The sequence below is a fragment of the Nicotiana tabacum genome, chromosome 17, assembly GCF_000715075.1.
Source record: "Nicotiana tabacum cultivar K326 chromosome 17, ASM71507v2, whole genome shotgun sequence".
NCBI classification, from domain to species: domain Eukaryota; kingdom Viridiplantae; phylum Streptophyta; class Magnoliopsida; order Solanales; family Solanaceae; genus Nicotiana; species Nicotiana tabacum.
The window spans coordinates 107,211,759-107,232,345 of NC_134096.1; the positions used below are offsets into that span (position 1 = coordinate 107,211,759).

General features: G+C 33.8%; 1 protein-coding gene across 1 annotated transcript; it reads left to right on the top strand.

Annotated features, from left to right (window-relative positions):
* Positions 1-329: 329 nt before the first annotated feature.
* On the top strand, positions 330-14,470 carry LOC107801760 (uncharacterized). The gene is made up of 14 exons (XM_016625150.2): positions 330-1,313; positions 1,762-1,929; positions 2,028-2,155; positions 2,277-2,487; positions 2,613-2,850; positions 3,536-3,686; positions 3,950-4,303; positions 10,046-10,820; positions 11,276-11,461; positions 11,567-11,694; positions 11,823-12,033; positions 12,310-12,547; positions 13,465-13,615; positions 13,997-14,470. Exons 1-14 carry the CDS (start codon positions 545-547, stop codon positions 14,351-14,353), a joined length of 4,065 nt encoding a protein of 1,354 aa, XP_016480636.2. The 5' UTR covers positions 330-544; the 3' UTR covers positions 14,354-14,470.
* The last annotated feature ends 6,117 nt before the right edge of the window (positions 14,471-20,587 follow it).

Below are 20,587 nucleotides of genomic sequence, written 5' to 3' on the forward strand. Positions count from 1 at the left end.
AATAAATTCTACAGTAAGAGTAAATTTGTCAACTCCAAAAATAAAAAATACTAGTGCATCCGAGCTCTCTTTTGGAAGAAAATAAAAGAAAATTCCGAATGCCAAGTCAAAAGTTGACATTAATGTCAGGCTAAGCCATTAAGCTACGCAGCCAGCCTTAGAAAAATCAATCTCCTTTTTTCCTTTGATTAATGTGGTTCTTAGAAACAGCTATTCCAGTGTTATGTGACTTAATTAGTTTGTTTGAATATGAAATTTAAGAAAGAAAAAATATTTGAAATTTATGGTAAACACTTAAAAATGAAAGGGAGGAGTAATTTTTTCTGCTCAGGCACTGCCCCCTTTCACAACACGTTTTCTCTTGCTCTATTTACTCTTTCAAGCTCTTGCAACTCAGGGCTTGTGAACAGATTAGTTGATAATCTTACATATTCAGCACCCAATTTACTATCAAAATCTGCTTATCACTTGTAGCCAACCATTCTATCTATTTTATTTTCTTCAAAATATATAAGCTTTTATATATCGAGCAGCTTAAACAGCCATGACCATGGCTATTCAGAAATGGCTTCTCTTTCTTTTTCTGTATATACATCTTCATGGTCTCATCCTAGCGCAGCTGCCTGATATACGATACTCTTCATGTGGTAACAATGGTAACTACACTGAAAATAGTACATACCAGAACAATCTTAATACACTCCTCTCTTCCCTTTCCTCAAATATGGATAAATATGGTTTCTATAATGCTTCCATTGGCCAAAACACAGATATGGTCAGTGCTATTGTGCTATGCAGAGGAGATGTGGAGTTGGAAGAATGTCGCGGTTGTGTCAATAACGTTTCTCAAAAGCTTGTACAGTTATGTCCTAACCAGAAAGAAGCTTTTGGTGGCTATGATGAATGTATGTTACAGTACTCGAATCAATCCATTCTAGGCACTACCTCATTTTCTACTAAATATTACTTGTGGAATTCTGGGGATGCCTCAAAACCTGAGGAGTTTAACCAGGAGCTGAGAAAATTATTGGATGATTTGCGAGGTCAAGCTGCAGGTGGTGGTCCTCTTCGAAAATATGCTAGTGATAGTGCGACAGGTCCAAATTTTCAGACTATATATGCGTTAGTGCAGTGCACTCCTGATTTATCTCCTCAGAATTGCTTCGATTGCTTAACTGACGCTTATGGAGATATGCCTAATTGTCCCTGCAATGGCAAGAGGGGTGGCAGAATTTTAGGGGTTAGGTGCAATTTCCGTTATGAAAGTTCCCGTTTCTTTAATGAGGTGCCGTTCGAAGCTCTGCCACCTGCAGGTGAATTACATTTTTATTGTTGTTCCTTCTCATCCCAGTTTGTTGATTGCCCACTTTTAAACAACTATCGAAACATAATTAGGTAAATAAAAGTTTACCTTGTCTAATAGTTAATCTTCAATATGGTAGCGAATTGGACGAGGTTGTGGGTTCAAATTTTACACGCATGTTAAAAGACATAATTAAGTAAATGAAAGTGTACCATATGAAATGGTCATACAATTCAATATTATCACACAACAAATTTTGACTTGTGTTGAGGAAGAGCATATTATAATCTGTCATATTTAGTGCTCCCTATGTATTACTTTTTTTTTTAAAACCTGTAAAGGGAAGCAGAACAAGTGAATTGGAAGAGAAGATAGTAACTTATTATTCACACGAGGAGTGTTAAAAACTGATATTATGCTAATTTGAAGCGTTTTTGTTGGGAATGATGATAAAACAGTTCCAATAGGGAAGGATGATGGAACAGCTCCAACAGGGAAAGATGATAAAACAGCACGAACCGTCATCATCATCGTAGTGCCAATTGTTACAGTTGTTATTCTTATTGTTTGTGTTTCTGTCATCTTTACGAAGATGCGAAAGAGGAAGCTGGTGGACGAAATTCAGAGTAAGCGCAAACTACTGGGAGTAACAAACTATGATTAAGGAAAGTTGAATTCTTAGGACCATGTTTCACTAATTTGTTGTATGCTTATGTTTGTGAAGGTATACGCGGGGATGATATTAGCACCGCAGAATCCTTGCAATATGATTTTTCTACAATTAGAGTAGCAACAGATAACTTCTCAAATGCCAATAAGTTGGGACAAGGCGGATTTGGTCCTGTGTACAAGGTGAATAGGCTTAATTGATGCATAAGATGGACATTGAAGATTCATATAATTGACTCAAACTTGCTTGGGATTGAGTTGTTGTTTAATTCATAAGTTTTCAATTTGTGCTTGTTTGCTTCAGGGTAAGCTTCCAAATGGACAAGAAGTAGCAGTGAAAAGATTGTCAGCAGACTCGGGACAAGGTGATTTAGAATTCAAAAACGAGGTCTTGTTGGTTTCCAGGCTTCAACATAGGAATTTGGTTAGGTTGCTGGGATTTTGCCTAGATGGAACAGAGAGACTTCTTGTCTATGAATTTGTTCCTAATGCAAGTCTTGACCAGTTTTTATTTGGTACGTATTGCATAATGTTTTGCCAGTGTAATTTCACATGTTGTCTGGTTGTCTGCCTTATTTTCCGGAAAAATAATTCCAATTGTTACTCAACTTGTAAATTATATTCTTCATCTTGTTCCCAGATTCAGTTAAACGTAGGCAATTGGATTGGGAAAGGCGATCCAAAATCATAGGAGGCGTTGCTAGGGGAATTCTTTATCTTCATGAAGATTCTCGACTTCGGATCATTCATCGTGATCTCAAAGCTAGTAATGTTCTACTAGATGCAGAAATGAATCCTAAAATCTCAGATTTTGGCATGGCAAGGCTATTTACATTGGATGAAACTCAAGGCAACACAAGCAGAATTGCTGGGACCTAGTAAGTTTCACATCTCTCGCTAAATAGACTGTTACTCCATTTTCATATCACTCTGAAGGATTCATTAACCATTTAGAAAGAATAAAAGCAGTTTCGAGACAAAAGCAAATCTGTCCTTGAAATGTTACTAGAATTTTAAATATGGATTTTGCATGTCACTGTAATCTCTTCAGTGAGTTCTGGGAATGAATTCTCCTTGTCCAGAGAGGAAATTACATATCATCTCTTGGCAGCAAAATATAAGATGTAACTTATCAAACTTTTTGTTTGCTCAGCCAAGAATAGATCAATGGTCTAAGAGTTGTCTTCACATTTCAGCGAGATACATTCTCACTAAGGAAAGGCGGAAAAAAGAAGCAGAAACTACCCAATTTGCAGTATAAATTGCAGCACAACGTTTTACAGTTTTCTAAGATCATTGAAAAAAGTCTAAGTTCCTTAATGACCTTTACATGTAGTCTGACTTTAACATCACGTAGTACCCAATTTTGGCATCTTAGTTGAGAATTGCTTATCCCATTGTTTGGACTACTAAACTCCAGAATTGAATTTTTGGCCTTTTTACCTCGGTCTGTTCATGTGAAGTGCAACATATATTTGTACTAAAACAAAAACGAAAAACCATTAACAATTGAATCGTATCTTAGTTGGAAAATTTCATGCAACTCTTGTTTTTGTTTTGCAGTGGATATATGGCACCAGAGTATGCAATGCACGGACAATTTTCAGTCAAATCAGATGTTTTTAGCTTTGGAGTACTAGTCCTAGAAATTCTAAGTGGCCAAAGAAACACTTGTTTCAGAAATGGAGAATCTGTGGAAGACCTCCTGAGCTATGTAAGTAACTAGATTAATCAATCAAGTAATCCAAAATCTGAACTAGTTGAGACCTGCTAGTTGCTGCATGCATTATTATATAAAATAAGTTACTCTGTCTACCTCCCAAACATTAGCCTTGTAGTAAATTAAATATATTCCAAAATATTTTATGTTTGAGAAAAACAAGAATCAATTACTCCTACTACTTTTTCCAATTCACCCTTACCATTTCAATTAGTGGAGGTACTATGAGATATGATTCAAGAATTGAACTATGACAGGCTTGGTCGAACTGGCGCGAAGGAACAGCTGCAAATTTTATAGACCCAATACTGAAGGGAAGCACAGGACTGGTTCGTGACATAGTGAGATATATCCACATTGCTTTATTGTGCGTTCAAGAAAATGTGGCAGATAGACCAACTATGGCTGCAGTAGTTCTCATGCTCAGTAGCCTCTCTTTGAGTCTTCCAGTTCCTTCAGGGCCTGCATATTATATGCACAATGATATTAGCGCAGAGGCTTCGCTTATTCAAGAAAACAATTCAAGAATGTCAGAATCTAAAGAACTAGCCAAAAGTAAATCTCTCTCTTCCTCACGAAATGAGGCGTCCATAACTGAGTTATATCCTCGATAACATCCTTAGACATAATAGCCTTTTTGTTAGTTTTCTCATTTACTTTGTTATTCTGTTCAAACTCCAATTAGTTTGGGATTGCGATTGATTAATTAAGGATTTTTTGTTTTATCACAAAGTTTATATTTGTTTCGTAGGTATTACTCGAGTAAATTTCATGAGTGGTTATTCATTTTTGTGTTCATTACCCAAAAGTTAATTTTTTTTTTGTTACGTAAAAGTCATTCAACTTTGTGTTCATTATTCAAAAGTCATTTTTCTTTCTTTTGTTACACAAAAATCATTTTACTATTATCTAGCTATCACAATAGTCACTTTGACAGATTTTATAAAAGTTTTACCTGAAAAGTCTATTATGCCCTTGACATTATAAATCTTCCCATTTATGTAATACCTTCTATATTATATTATATAATATAATATAATTATTTTAATTACTTATAATTAAAATAAATTTTATATTATTTCATTGATTATTTTTATTATATATTTGTATTTTTATTTTTTCCTTAACATTAATTTTCAAGATATATAGATAGCATTATTAAATTTGTCTGTAATATTACTGTAAACAAATCTCAAGTAAATGTTCTTAACCATGCCTAATGAAATATTTTTAATGAAAATTATAAAATCAAAACTCACAGATTTATCAGTCAAGCCATATTCGTTACTCTGATAAATAAAATATCCGCATTTAGAACACTCACACATCGATGAGTACTTTTAAAGAAATAATATTAATAGATAAAGCCTTAAAAAACTTAATATTAAACACAAATATTTTTGATTTTTTTAAAAAATATATTAACTAAAAAAAACTCATTTGTTAAATAAATTTATTTTTATTATTTAAAATAAATATTAAAAGTAATTTTTTTTTATTGTTTTTATATTTTAAAATATGTTCATGTTTGAATATGATTAAGCAAATTGAGTTCCATGAGAAAATTAACTGTACTGATATATTATAAAAAGAATAAATAAAATAATATACGTTTTTAATTATAAGTAAAATATATAGGGAAAACTATATTATATAGTATATAAGGTATTACCTAAATGAGAGGATTTATAATGCTAAGGGAATAATAGATTTTTCAAGTAAAGTATTATAAAATCTGGCCAATTTAACTATTGTGATAAATAGAGTAAAGTAAAATAAATTTTATGTAACAAAAGAAAGAAAAATGACTTTTGGGATAATGAACACAAAGTTGAATGACCTTTACGTAACAAAAAAAAATTGGGGTAATGAATACAAAGCTGAATGAGTAATCTCCAATTACTGTCAATTACAAGAAAGTATATATGCTAGCTTTTAAGCAGTAAGATATTTTCAACTATACCTGTTTAACGGGTCGGGTTGACCTGGTTCCGGATCGGCCCAAACCGATATTAAACCGGACCAGCCCGGACCGGTGGTAAGGGGTGGGTAGGGCTGGGTTTAGGGGGTAAGGGGTTAAGACGTTTACATTTTCCTTACCGGTTAACCGGACCGGTCAAAATCGGTCAAGAAAAATTATTATTGAACTGGTTAACCGGACCGGTCCAGACCGGTTCAACGGCTATTTTCTGAATATATTTTTTTTTTAAATTCATTTGAACGTTGGCAACAGCCACCTTCCAATTTTATAATCTTAATAAAAAAGTATTGTGTTTGTCTTTTGATAATGCTTCTAATAATAATGCTGCTATTTCAATATTAAGACTGCATTTGAAACCACTAGTAGACGAAATTTTTCATGTTAGGTGTGCATGCCATATTTATAATTTAATTGTTAAAAGTGACCTTGATTTATTTTCGACTGAGATTACTCATGTTAGAAGAGCAGTTGGTGTTATTCAAGGAAATAATAGACAATCTAGAATTAGGGAATTTAAGATTAAGTGTACGGAGCATAACCTTAACCCGAGATTCATGCCAGATGAAAATGTTACTAGATGGAATTATACATACTTATTATTAAAATGTTGCTACAAATATAGATTGCCGATAACTAAAGTTGCTAATGCGCATTGTACTAATCCAAACCGTATGTTAACAACTAATACTTTGGAGGCCATTAATGATGTTGTTCAACTTTTACATAAAATTTATACAGCTATTGTTGAGTTTTCTAGAGCATATTACCCTACTATTACTATGGCTTTAGTACATATAGCTGAAGTTTCTTTTCTACTCTCTGAATTTAAGAAGAAAGAAAATTATAAGGATGTTGTTGAAAAAATGCAAGCCAAATTCAAAAAATTATTTCTTTCCAATTCCTCCAATTTACTTAATTGGTGATGTTTTAAATCCTTTTATAAAGATGTCTAATTGTCACTAATTAATCAATATTTTATATAGTTATATGGAGATTGGACCAACTGAAACCTCAGATATATATATTGTTGTATGACCAAGCTAAATGATTATTTACAACAATTATATAATTATTATGCAAATATAATTGATGATGATGCTATTAATGTAGACAATGTTAATCTCTTTACGCATTGTACTACTTCTACTGCATATGCTACTATGGATGAAGATGAAGGCCTTGATGGTTATAATATTTGGGTTACATTTCCTTTCACTCAAACCAAAAGCAGGAACATTAATGAACTTCAATTCTACTTGCAAAAGAAATCAGAGACTCACACAAAGGAATTTTCACTGTTGGGATGGTGGCATGAGAATGAAAAGCAATTTCATGTTCTTTTCGCTATGGCTCGGGACTTGCTGAATATGCCAATTTTAACTGTTGCATCAGAGTGTGCATTTAGTCAAGCAAGACAACAACTAAGAGACACCCGTCACTTATTGGGAAGCAATGCTTTGGAAATTTTAATATGTTTGAGAGATTGGATTAGATCGGAACGAAGAAATTAGGGACGTGAAGATGTTGATAAACCAGAAGACGAAGAACTTGGAGATATATTAACATATGGTCACCCATCTGAATTTAACACTCCAGAAGATGGCCAAGAAATTCATATTGATTATGAAGAACTTACTAAGGCAATGCAAAACCTTTGAAGTTCTGGATTTATATTTAATAATTAAACTTTGAATTTACTCTTTTTCGTTAATTTAGTTGTTGTTAAATATAAACTCTAATTTGCAAGCTTGAAATAAAAAAGAACTTGCAAATTATAAGTGCAATTTTTTTCCATCTTCATTGTATTCTATTATCTTAAATTCTTAATGAAATATTCAAATATAAAGATTTTAAAGCCTTTGTATCCTTTATTCAAACACTCTTTTTATAAGATTATTTTTTATTTTATATTTTTACTTTATATTAATATAAACTACGATAGTTATACAAAATATTAAAAAAAAAAAAAAAAAACACCGGTCCGACCCCTTATGCCCGGAACCGTTCCGGTTCAATAATTCACCGGATGGGCCCGGACCCGTTAAACCCGATTTCGAAAAGGGATTTTTTCGTTCCTATACACTATTTGAAGTCTTATTACGAAAAATGTCTAAGTTTTTGTATTTACCCGATCTAAACACGTTTTAGCTACAAAATGTATACATTTCACCTTAAAAAGCCCACAATTCATTATTAGTGCATTCAATCAAGGGATTTAGTTATATATTTTTCCTTTTTTCTCTCCTCTTTCCCCTTTTCTCTCCGGATCTTCCACCCTATATGCCCCCACAAACAAGAGAAGAAACCAATAACAAGTGTCAACTTACAGGTCGACAGAGTTAAGTATGGGAACTTACAGGTCAAGAGGAAGAGACGCGTTCGACGGCGAAATTGGAATGTGGATTCCGTCAATTAACATGTTGTCCTCTAGAAGCTAGAAGGGCGTGTGAAGTTCCAAATTCGTCAAATGTTAGCGATTCCCGTTTTGGTTACCGATTCCCATTGGGATTTTATTAGGGAGATAAATTTTGAACTTTACTAACCTGTTTGGTTGATTTTGTGCATTTTCATAAGTTCTGTTATGAGGAAAAAGATAATGAAAGTTTTTCTTTTTTTAATAACATTTAATATTTTGTCTTTTTTTTCAAATTTAGTATAAAAACAAAGTTCATACAACTAATTATATATTATACAACTTTCATACATTATTTCTATCCGGTTATATACAATTACAATATTATACAACTTAAATACAATTTGTATACAATATGTCTTTTGTATCTGATTTATACATAGTAAAAATAAATTTCATACAACTAATTATATATTATACAACTTATCTACAACTTTCATACATTATTTCTACCCAGTTATATACAACTACAATATCATACAACTTAAATACAATTTTTATACAAATTTTATACAATATTGTTCAACTTTCATACAATATTTAAATAAAAAAATATATATAAACAACAGAATACAATTTACCTACAATTTTACTACAACTTTACTACAATTTCGTAAGTATAATGTATGTCATGTCGTCGTCTTCTTCTTCTTCTTTTTAGAGTTTCAATCTGAAATTCAGCCAAAATCAAGTCTAATCTTCACCAAAACACCCTCAAAATTGAGATATAAACTCTAAACAATATTCCCAATTGTTTGCAACAACACCCAATCCAAACAAATAATGGTTTTTGAAAATCCAAATTCGAATTCAAAGCTTCAAAGCTTTTTAATGGTTGTCAACGGTGGAAAGTCAAACACCTTCAAAATGTATTGATTGACAATTTCAATTTGAACACCAATTGTGCAATATTACTGGAATTTGAACACCAATAGTGCAACACCTTCAGCTCTACATTATTGGAATTTTAATAAGCATGGAACTGCTGCTCTCTTTCCCTTTGCTCTACATTACCGGAATTAGGGATTGAGAGATAGAGAGAGAGAGCGCGCGCATGAGAGAGAGACGAAGAGAGAGAGAGCGCAGGAGTGAAAGAGAATAAGGATGGAAAATAATTGATTCCTAATATAAAGGGATACTCATTTAATTCCTAAAATGTATATAATTGGTAAATTATATACAGTATGTAATTAAATTGAAACTTGAGTAGGGAGAGTAATAAAGTTTCAAATTGTGTATAGGAATGTAAAAATTCCTTTGGAAAAATCGGTGACCAGCCGGTCACTTTTTTCCTCAACCCGGACCGGACCGGACCGGCCCACCCCTTGTCACCTTTATTTTCAACTAAAAGTAATATATCAAAAATTTAAAAGAGGAATAACCAAGCAGAAAAAATATTAAAATATTGGCCCGCGAGCTATACTCCATCTTCCATTGGGATTTGGGATACAGATCTTTGGCAGGTACTACATTGTAATAAGACACGGATGGAAACGATAATAAGACACTATTTTTCAACCTAGACCTCTAATAAACAATGGAAAGAAGAGGAGGCGGGGGGGGGGGGGGGGGGGGGACACCCCCCACAAATTAGAGTTGTTACGACTAAGTCAACTCCGAAAAAAAGTTAAGCCAAAAGTAAGTAGAGTAGTTTTTTTTTAATATTAAGCTAAAGGCCACTAACCTTTAGAAATCAGAAATGGCGGCCTTAGAAAAATCAATCTCCTAATTTCCTTCCTGGTTCTCAGAAATGGTAGTCAACCGCACCCTTTCAATACCTTTTCTCTAGCTCTGTTTGCTCTTTCAAGCCATTGGAATTCTTGGGCTTCTGAACAAATTACTTGATATTTGTACATACTCAGCAGCCAATTAGTATCAAAATCTGCCTGTCACTTGTACCCAACCATTCTATGTTCTTCAAAAGTATCTAAGCTTCTACATATCGAGCAACTTAATTAGACCGCCATGACCATGGCTATTCACAAGTGGCTACTCTTTCTTTTTTTTGCATATATATCTTCATGGTCTCATCCTAGCGCAGCTGATTTCCCATACACTTTATGTGGTAACAATAATAACTACACCGAAAATAGTGCATACCACAATAATCTTAACAAACTCCTCTCTTCCCTTTCCTCAAATATGGATAAATATGGTTTCTATAATGCTTCCATAGGCCAAAACACCGACATGGTCAGTGCTATTGTGCTATGTAGAGGAGATGTGGAGCTGCTAGAAGCATGTCGCAGTTGTGTCAGTAATGTTGTTCAAAACCTTACACAGTTATGTCCTAACCAAAAAGAAGCTTCTGGTGGCTCTGATGATTGTATGTTACACTACTCAAATCGAAACATTCTAGGCACTAAGTCATTTTCTACTCCATATTATTTGTGGAATACTGGGAATTCCTCAAAACCCGAGGAATTTAACCTGGAGTTGAGAAAATTATTGGAAAATTTACGAGACCATGCTGCAAATGGTGGTCCATTTCGAAAATATGCTAGTGGTAATGCAACAGGTCCAAATTTTCAGACTATATATGCGCTAGTGCAGTGCACTCCTGATTTATCTCCTCAGAATTGCTTCGATTGCTTAACTGACGCTTATGGAGATATGCCTAATTGTCCTTGCAATGGCAAGAGGGGTGGCAGAATCATAGGGAATAGGTGCAACTTCCGTTATGAAAGTGCCCGTTTCTTCAAGGAGGTGGCATTAGAAGCTCCGCCACCTGCAGGTGAATTTCATTTTTATTGTTCCTTCTCCTAAGCCTAACTTGATTGTCCACTTTTTATATGACTAGACATAATTAGGTAAATAAAAGTTTACCCTTTCTAACAGTTAAGCCTTAACATGGTAGTGAAGCGGACAATGTTATTTTTGACTCATAAAAGAAATAATTAGGCGCGCACTAGAGGAGGCGTGTTGAAGACATAATCAAGTAAATAAAAGTGTACCATCTCACAATTCAACATTATCACACCACAGATCTTGACCTCTGTTGAAGAAGAGCATAATATATTATAGGAAAGTATTATATTTGTGATATTTAGTTCTACATATTACTTTTTCAAATAACCTGAAAAGGGAAGCAGAAGAAGTGATTTGGAAAAGAGAAGATAGTAACTTATTTTCACGCGAGGAGTGTTATAAGCTAAACTGATATTATACTAACTTGAAGCGTTTTTGTAGGGAATGATGATAAAACAGTTCCAATAGGGAAGGATGATGGAACAGCTCCAACAGGGAAAGATGATAAAACAGCGCGAACTGTCATCATTGTCATCGTGCCAATTGTTACAGTTGTTATTCTTATTGTTTGTATTTATGTCATCTGTCTGAAGATGCGAAAGAGGAAGCTGGTGGATGAAATTCAGAGTAAGCACAAACTACTAGGAGTAGCAAACTATGATTAAGGAAGTAGAATTCTTAGGACCATGTTTCATTAATTTGTTATATGCTATTATTACTATGTTTGTGAAGGTATACGCGGGGATGATATTAGCACCGCAGAATCCTTGCAATATGATCTTTCTACAATTAGAGCAGCAACAGATAACTTCTCAAATGCTAATAAGTTGGGACAGGGCGGATTTGGTCCTGTGTACAAGGTGATTAAGCTTACGTATTTAAGTTAACTCTTTACTGCATAACAACCTAGTTGGAGCAAGAATAATAATAATAATTTCATTGTTTTAATTCATAATGTCTCAATGGCATTTGTTCTCATATGTTTCAGGGTAAGCTTCCAAATGGAGAAGAAGTAGCAGTGAAAAGATTGTCAGCAGATTCAGGCCAAGGTGATCTAGAATTCAAGAACGAGGTGTTGTTGGTCGCCAGGCTTCAACACAGGAATTTGGTTAGGTTGCTGGGATTTTGCCTTGATGGAACAGAGAGACTCCTTGTCTATGAATTTGTTCCCAATGCAAGCCTTGACCACTTTTTATTTGGTATGTTCTATTGCTTATCTTTTCATCAAGTATGGACCTTTAGCATCTATAAGTTATGACTTTAACTTATAAACACTAACCGCCTAATTAATACAACACTTATTTTGTCACTGTAATTTGATACCTGGTTGTCTGCCTTATTTACCATAAAACTAATGCACTTATTATGAGTAGTTATGTGTAATAATATTTTAAGTGACTTAATATTATAATTTTTTTATATTGTCAATGTATAGAAGTTTAACTACAAAGTTATATTCTTCATCTTGTTCCCAGATTCAGTTAAACGTAGGCAATTGGATTGGGAAAGGCGATCAAAAATCATAGGAGGTGTTGCTAGGGGAATTCTTTATCTTCATGAGGATTCTAGACTTCGGATCATTCATCGTGATCTCAAAGCTAGTAATGTTCTACTAGATGCAGAAATGAATCCTAAAATCTCAGATTTTGGCATGGCAAGGCTATTTACACTGGATGAAACTCAAGGCAACACAAGCAGAATTGTTGGGACCTAGTAAGTTTTACATCTCTCATTAGATTGATTGTGTTATTTTTCATATCACTGGGAAGGACTCTTTAGCCATTTAGCAAGAATAAAAGCTGCCTCTAGCCGAAAACAAATCTTTCCTTGAATTGTTACTAGAGTTTGCAGTATGTATTTTGCATGTCATGGTAATCTCATCAGGAATGGTTACCTCAATTTTGTAGAACTAAGACTTTGGTAATTGGGTCTAAAATTTGTATTATTCGAGATGAATGGTCATATACCTAGAGTTTTGGTCTCAATTTGGTCACTACAAAGGTGCAATCTCTGCTGATAAAATTGAAGTTCATTTCCAGAAGTATGATCTTCTGCCAAAAGTGAGCTCTGGGGATGAATAGGCAAAATTTGAATATGTTCTGAATAACTTTTTGGTTGTTTAGAACAAAACTTTTTTCAATTTCTTTTCAGCATATGACTTCTCCTTGTTCAGAGAGGTTAATTAGATATGATCCCTATGCAGCAAAATACATGATATAGGTTATAACTCATCAAAACTTTTTGTTTGCTCAGCCAAGAATAGATCAATGGTCTAAGAGTTGTCTTCACATTGCTGTGAGATACATTCTCTCTAAGGAAAAGCAGGGGAAAAAAGGAAAAGCAGACATCAGGAGACCATAACTACCCAATTTGCAGTATAAATTGCAGCACAACGTTTTACTATTTCCTAAGTTCATGAATGAAACATTTAGTCCTGACTTATCCCTATTTTGAATGCTTATTTTGCAGATCCCACTGTTTGGACTACAGAACCCCAGAACTGAAATTTTAGCCTATTTTATCTTTGTCTATTGATGAGAAGTGCAAAACATATATGTGGAACAAAAAACTTTAACAATTGAATCATATTTAAGTTGCAGAGTGTTATGTAATTAGTTTTTGTTTTGTAGTGGATATATGGCACCAGAGTATGCAATGCACGGACAATTTTCGGTCAAATCAGACGTTTTTAGCTTTGGAGTACTAGTCCTCGAAATTTTAAGTGGCCAAAGGAACACTTGTTTCAGAAATGGAGAATCTGTGGAAGACCTTCTGAGCTATGTAAGTAACTAGGTCAATCAATCAAGCATTCATCAATCCTAAACTAGTTAGGACCTGCTACATGCATAATCATATGAAATATGCTACTCACTCTTCTTCCCAAATATTAGTCTTTTGGTATATTGAATTTATTCCAAAGTACTTTTTCCTTTTCAAATTCACACTGCTCCAATAAGTTGAACGTTAATTAAGTGAAACGTTAAGAGACAAATAAAGATTAACTTACACAAAGGCTCTTATATTTTTTCAAGACAAATACTCTTATGAGTAAGAGTATTTAGCGTTTTTCTTAAGAGGCGTGCAATACTCTTATAATCGGAGGTAGTATGATACTATATGACTTAGTCTTAGTGTCTTACTGTGAGAATTCACTTATCACAGGCTTGGTCGAACTGGCGCGAAGGAACAGCTACAAATTTTATAGACCCAATACTGAAGGGAAGCACAGGACTGGTTCGTGACATAGTGAGATATATCCACATTGCTTTATTGTGTGTTCAAGAAAATGTGGCAGATAGACCAACTATGGCTGCAGTAGTTCTCATGCTCAGTAGCCTCTCTTTGAGTCTTCCAGTTCCTTCAGGGCCTGCATATTATATGCACAATGATATTAGCGCAGAGACTTCGCTTATTCAAGAATACAATTCAAGAATGTCAGAATCTAGAGAACTAGCCAAAAGTAAATCTATTTCTTCGTCACGAAATGAGGCGTCGATAACTGAGTTATATCCTCGTTAACACCCTCGAACAAAATAGCATAAGTACCCTGGTACACCCTTTTCTCTTAGTTTTCTTATTTACTTTTGGGAAAATACATAAGTTCCTTTGAACTACGATCATAATTTCAATTTCTTTTATGGGGTCCTATTGCTTGCCCATATGAGCATCTAATTTTTTACTATAATCGGATTTTTCATCAATTTCTAGTATGTAAATATTCTTTGAATTTAATCTACATATTTTAGCTTTTGTTTTACCTTTTATAGATTTTTCTTAGGAAATTAAAACTCACAAAAGATTAACATTTTTGAATTACTAGTTTTGTTTTAATTTGCAAAAGAAAAGAAATTCACAAAAATATATTTTTCCTTCTAATTTTGGTAAGACTAGCAATTTTATAACTTTTTCCTTAATAGTTTCTTATATTTTTCTAGTTTTTAGTTTTAGTGTAGTATCTTTAATTTTGATTATCTTTAATAAATAAAAAAAGAAAAAAAGAACCAATGCAAAAATGTCACCTAATAAGATTCTTCCATATCTTTTGTAACAAACTCACCTGCTCTCACTCAAAATCCACATGCTCTCACTCAATCTTATTTTCTTGGCCACCAATTAATCCCTATACTTACCCCTATATATCTTCCACTCACTCACACAATTAAAAGAAGACACACACGAAAAAGGGGTGGAAAAAGAGATGTGTGAATAAGGCTGGCATGTGGGCCGGTCCCTGTCTCGGGCCGTGCCCAAATTAAACGGGCTTCGCGGTCCCAGACTTCGTGGGCTTTTGTAGGAACCGACCCGGGACCGGGCCCACGAACTAATGGTCCGGGGCTAAGTGAGCCGGTCCCGAGCCTAAGTGGTCCCAACGGATATTTTTTTTAAAATTTGTTTTAATAGAAGTTAGAGAAAAAAAGATGGTAATAAAAAATATCTAAGACAATTTTTTGTAAATTATATGTGACCTAAATTTTTTAATTAAAACTTAAAGACAAAAATATTGTAAAGAGATATTCAAAATAATGTGTTATAATTTTATTATAGCATTAAAATAATATGGCAATATATTTCTTAGTCTTCCTCCCCCCTATGGAATGAGCACAACAAGGTGCTAATACCACCATTGAGAAGAAAAAGAAACTAATCAAGATGTGCCAAAATACAAGTTACATAATACATACTAATTTTTGTTCATACAAGTTACATGATATCTCTTACAAACTTCATAAATCCATCAAGGTCCGGAGGAATTTCTATTAGCGGTGGCGGAAAAGTAGCTTGGTCATCGACGCTTCCGGACAAAGCAGCATCCTCCGCAAGTTCAGCTAGCATTTTTTCGTAATCTTCGTATACCTCTGGTTGTGATTCAATAAGTCTAAAATTTCTTCTTTTCAAACGGATCCTATCTCTGAAAAGTACTAATTTTTTCAAGCTCTCCCTCATAGATGCTCTATAATCATCGGGTTGAAGTCAGCTTGACTAGGAGTAGGTAAACTTGTCCCCTCGACCAAGGCTTTCATACGGAGATATTTGGGTTTATTTTGAGGGTGTATCAATATGTGTCTAGCCAAAGTTCCCGTCCCCTCACCCCTCCCCCCCTCCCTCCCTCCCCTCCGACCTCCAAAATATTTAAAAGCTAACTCTTTGCCACAAGTTTTGCACTTAGCCTTATTTTATGGAATTAGTTGAGTAAAAGATGGCCAAACAATAGATGTTTATGTCCGTTTGGTACGTTGTCTAGAAAAAGTAGGGGTAGTAGCAAGAGAGTTAGACGGGGCATCATTTGGATTATCATTAGTTGGGTTAACTTTAGGAGCAGGACTAATGGGTGTATCGTTATCTGGTTGCGTTTCATCAAAATCTATTTCCTCCTCATCATTTTCATCAATAGTTGGATTAGAATAAAGAGCATTCATTAATTTATGGTTTAATTGTTTACCAGCTCCAACATTATGGCAAAATTGACTCTCAGTAAATTGTAATAAACTATTATCACTATCAAGAATAGCAAGTGTAGGACAGGTAAGGGGTTTGGGTCGGGGAGCCGGGGGAAGTGGAGGAGGAACAGATTGGCCACTAGATTCGCCACTCTTGGATTTTCCTTTATTTTACCAAAAACATTTTTAAGGAAGAAATCGTAATTAATCAAATAATAGAAAATAAATAAAATAAACAAAACTATAATATTAAAAATTAAGAGTTGGAACGAGTTTACCGAATTGACGAACAATTTGTTGAAAATTAATTATCGTTGAAGACTTGAAGACTTCAATTCACCAACTGCACAATTTTTTCACAAATTGTAACAATAAAGTAAGCAATAGTAGCAATTATAGAAGAAAATTAGAGAGAGATTGATGATTTTGTGAGAAAAATAAAAGAATGAGGGAGTATTTATAGTTGAAAAAAGGGAAAAAGTGTAATTATAAAACATTTAGGGTTAAAACAAAGTTGAGGGGAGGGGGTAAATGACTATTTTATAAATAGCCAGCGGCTATTTTTTAAAGGCCAACGGCCAGATTTTTGTAATCCCAAACGGTCAGATTTTTTTTAAAAAAATTATGACCGTTGGGACCGTTTAGGCCTGCCAAGGACCGGTCCGGTCCCGGTCTCAAACGGTCCCGGTCTCGCGGTCTCAATGTGAAGGACCGGCCCACTTCCACGGTCACGGGCTTATCCGGTTAAGGATCGTTTAGGCCCAGAAGCCCATATGGGCCGCAGTCCCGGGCCTAGACCGGCCCACTTGTCCCTTATGTGTGAAGAAAGAAGGGAGCAGGGGACAAAAAAACGAGAGAGAACAAAAAGGCAGCAGCCTTCGTTTTTGAAGGGAGGGTCTTCTCTCCCAAGCATCTTCAATCCCTTCCAATCTAAAACTACTCCTTTCTTCTCCACCATGATAATATAAAATGGTGATATTACTGCTTGCATTCTTTTAGCATGGATGAATTATTTACCTTTGAATGTTCTTTGTTTATGATCAAATTTAGAATGTATCTTTGCAGGCCCTCGTTTTGTCCAATATTTAATTCTTCTCTGGTTCATTTGAATAGTTCTAGGTATAGTTTAGTCATTTATTAAGATTTATTATTTTGTATTCTGTTAGTTTCGCCCTTCAGTTTGAATGTGAAGATGTGAGAGAGTTGGCATGAATTTGATAAGTGGTTTGTGTCGGTTTGTGGGAATTATTTGAGATTTGAGTGTTGCTTTTATTACCGGAGTCTTTACAAAAAATAGTAGGTCATATTCATTGTTTACTTTTTCTAACCATATAGATAGATTATACATTGATTATATACAATTATACATATATAATACATAAATTATACTTTCACCGGCTATTTTTAGTTTAAACGGTTGGATTGACTACTACTTAGGTTAATTCTTCTTTATTAAGAGATCTTTACAAAAATAGCTGGTCATATTCATTGTTTACTTTTTCTAACTAGTCCTTAAGCTAGTTGGGCCGTTTGTTTGTCTTAGAAAATCAGAAAATTGGATTAGGCTTAAAATAGTATTATCTTTTAGTTTGGGCCAATTTGATAAATGAATGGACGGATCAAATGAATCCTCCTCCAAGCCCACTGTCGTGATAATGTATTGCTGGCCCATTTCTTTTTAATAATAAGGCTAGCTTACCTTTCCATAATTAATCCACTTCATGCTTTCCCACAACTATTCTATAATTCATGACCTCACAATAATCTCAAAGTTTAGGAAGAATAATAAACATCGTTAGAGTGCTTTAGGCGCGCTTATAAATAAATTATCGTGATTATGTACACGTTCGCGTGATAGTTATGATTCTCAAAAATAAATCAAGATACGCATTCGCGCAAATTGGCAAAACAATCTTAATTAATAATAAAGTATTATTAATTATGTACACGTACGCGTGACATGATTGTTAGCATGCTAAATAAAGCGGATTTACACACACGTACTCCGTTTCAAAGATAAATCTGTAACGCCATAATTAAAAGCGGTAAAAAGGAAAATACGCATAGGTTCTAAAAAATACGTAATTAAATAATTAATTAAGCCAGGTATGATTAAAAGCGACCGTGCTAAAACTACGGAATTCGAGAGTGCCTCACACTTTCTCCCGGGTTAACAGAATTCTTTACCCGATCTTCTGGTTTTCACGAACTTAAACAAAGTCAATTTCCTCGATTTGGGATTTTAAAATAAACCGGTGACTTGGGACACCATAATAATTATTCCATGTAGCGACTCTAATTAAATAAATAATCTCATTTCGAATAATGTCACTTAAATTGGAAAAACTCCCTATTCTTCGGAAAAAAGGAGGTGTGACAGCCCCCTCAACTATTTTAGGGTAAAATGAATTCCCCTTGAAATACCACAACCAGATTATTGTTAGGTTGTAAACTATACTCGCTTGACACATGTATATTTCATTAAAAATAACTTTTTTATTTATTCTTTCCCTTTTCTTTTTTTTTCTTTCTCCTTTTCTTTTCTTATATAAAACGATTCATATAGTCCTCTTTCTTCTTTCATGGATGAAACGATTGGTATGTATGAAATAATTCTTAAGAGCTCTAACTTGTTAAAACTCTAATTTGCTGTTATTCTTGGCTTGAGGCCTTTAAATGGCTATTATGGTAGTAGAATTTTAGATGGTGGATATCACTAGTGATTATAGGCGGCATAAAAATGGTGGTCGTCGGAATTTCAAGGACTCTATTTTTTCCAGCGCGAAAAAATAATTTCGGTGACATATTATTTTTCCAAATCAGAATGTGTTCTATGTATACATTTTTCTTGAAAGTGTTATTTGTAGGAGGGATGAAGAGAAAATGAAAGAAAGAAAGAATATAAGCTGAAAAATGGTGGTCGTCGGAATTTTTAGGACTCCATTTTTTCCAGCGCGAAAAAATTTTCCAATGACAAATTTTTTTTGTCCAGATCTGAGTGTGTTTTGCTTTATATATGTATAATATTTTTTGAAAGTGTGAATTATGTGTTGTAGGAAGAGAAAAAGAAAGAAAGAATATAAGCTGAAAAATTTTGATCGCTAAAATTTCAAGGACTCCATTTTTTCTGGCGAATTTTTTTTTGGTGACAGATTTTTTGGTTCAGACGTCGTCGGCTTATGTTATGTTCTAAGGAACCTGATGTAAATAAGAGAAGAAAAGAATATTATAGAAAAAGACAAAGAAAAAGAAAAAAAAGTAAGAAAGTACATATTTAATTAAAAAATCGCTCCTCACTCTCTTTGAGAGAAAGTGAAATACACACACTGCTACATAAGCGTTTAGGGTGAAAATAATTCAACTTTAAAATATTTTAGGGGGTAATAGGACCCCCGTAAAAAAGGGTGTATAATTGAAAATATGGTCAAAGCTGAGGGAGTACTTATGCATTTTCCCATTCTTTTTTATTTGTTCGAACTCCAATTAGTTTAGAATTGAGATTGATTGATTGATTAAGGATTTTTTGTTTAGTACAAAGTTTCAATTTGTTTCATAAGTATTACCCTATTACACTTGTAAAAATGGTGGAATTTTTCATATAGTTATAAAAGTGCATTTTTCCTATATTGTTCAGGCTGGTAATCTCAAATCCTGAAGCATCTTTCGACTCTAATAAAATTGTGACACTTTTCTCTCCAACCTATCGCTTCTATAGGTCCTCTTCTGTTCTTAAGAGTACTTTTTATGAAAATGTTATTTGTGTTCTTTAAAGGGAAAATGTATAAGTATCCCCAAACGTATCTCGAATTTGTTGTTACACATTTATGGGTCGTTTGGTAGCAGGTTAGGGGAAAAGTTATTCATGTATTGGGGATAACATAACTTATATCATGTTTGGTAGCCATTAGTTATTTTATACAAAATTCAGCATAACTAATACTATGTTTGGTTGGCATTTTGCAATTATACATAAATAATACATGTATAAGTTATGAGTCTGTGTATTATTTTATACGGGGAAGAAGATAGAATAACTAATACATATATTAGTAATACAAGGATAAAATACTGAAATGACAAATGTAACCCTATCATTTTACCACAAATCATTGCCATTTCCTCCAGCAAACTTTTCACTGCCGTTTTCTCCAGAAATAAAAATCTTGTGCTATGATATTTTTGAATTACTAAATAAAGTGTAATAATATAGCAAAAAATCAACCAAAACGCAAGAAAGAATTATATACACTACAATTAGCATGGTCATTGTTTTTGAATTTCACGTGTATTATTCAAATATAATATTAGTATGAGT

What these genes read in the sequence shown, in the direction of transcription:
- LOC107801760 (XM_016625150.2), top strand. Translation starts at nt 545, where the DNA reads ATGACCATGGCTATTCAGAAATGGCTTCTCTTTCTTTTTCTGTATATA. An exon ending in AGCAGAATTGTTGGGACCTA is followed by an intron (nt 12,548 to 13,464) that starts GTAAGTTTTACA and finishes TTTGTTTTGTAG; the next exon opens with TGGATATATGGCACCAGAGT. An exon ending in TGGAAGACCTTCTGAGCTAT is followed by an intron (nt 13,616 to 13,996) that starts GTAAGTAACTAG and finishes CACTTATCACAG; the next exon opens with GCTTGGTCGAACTGGCGCGA.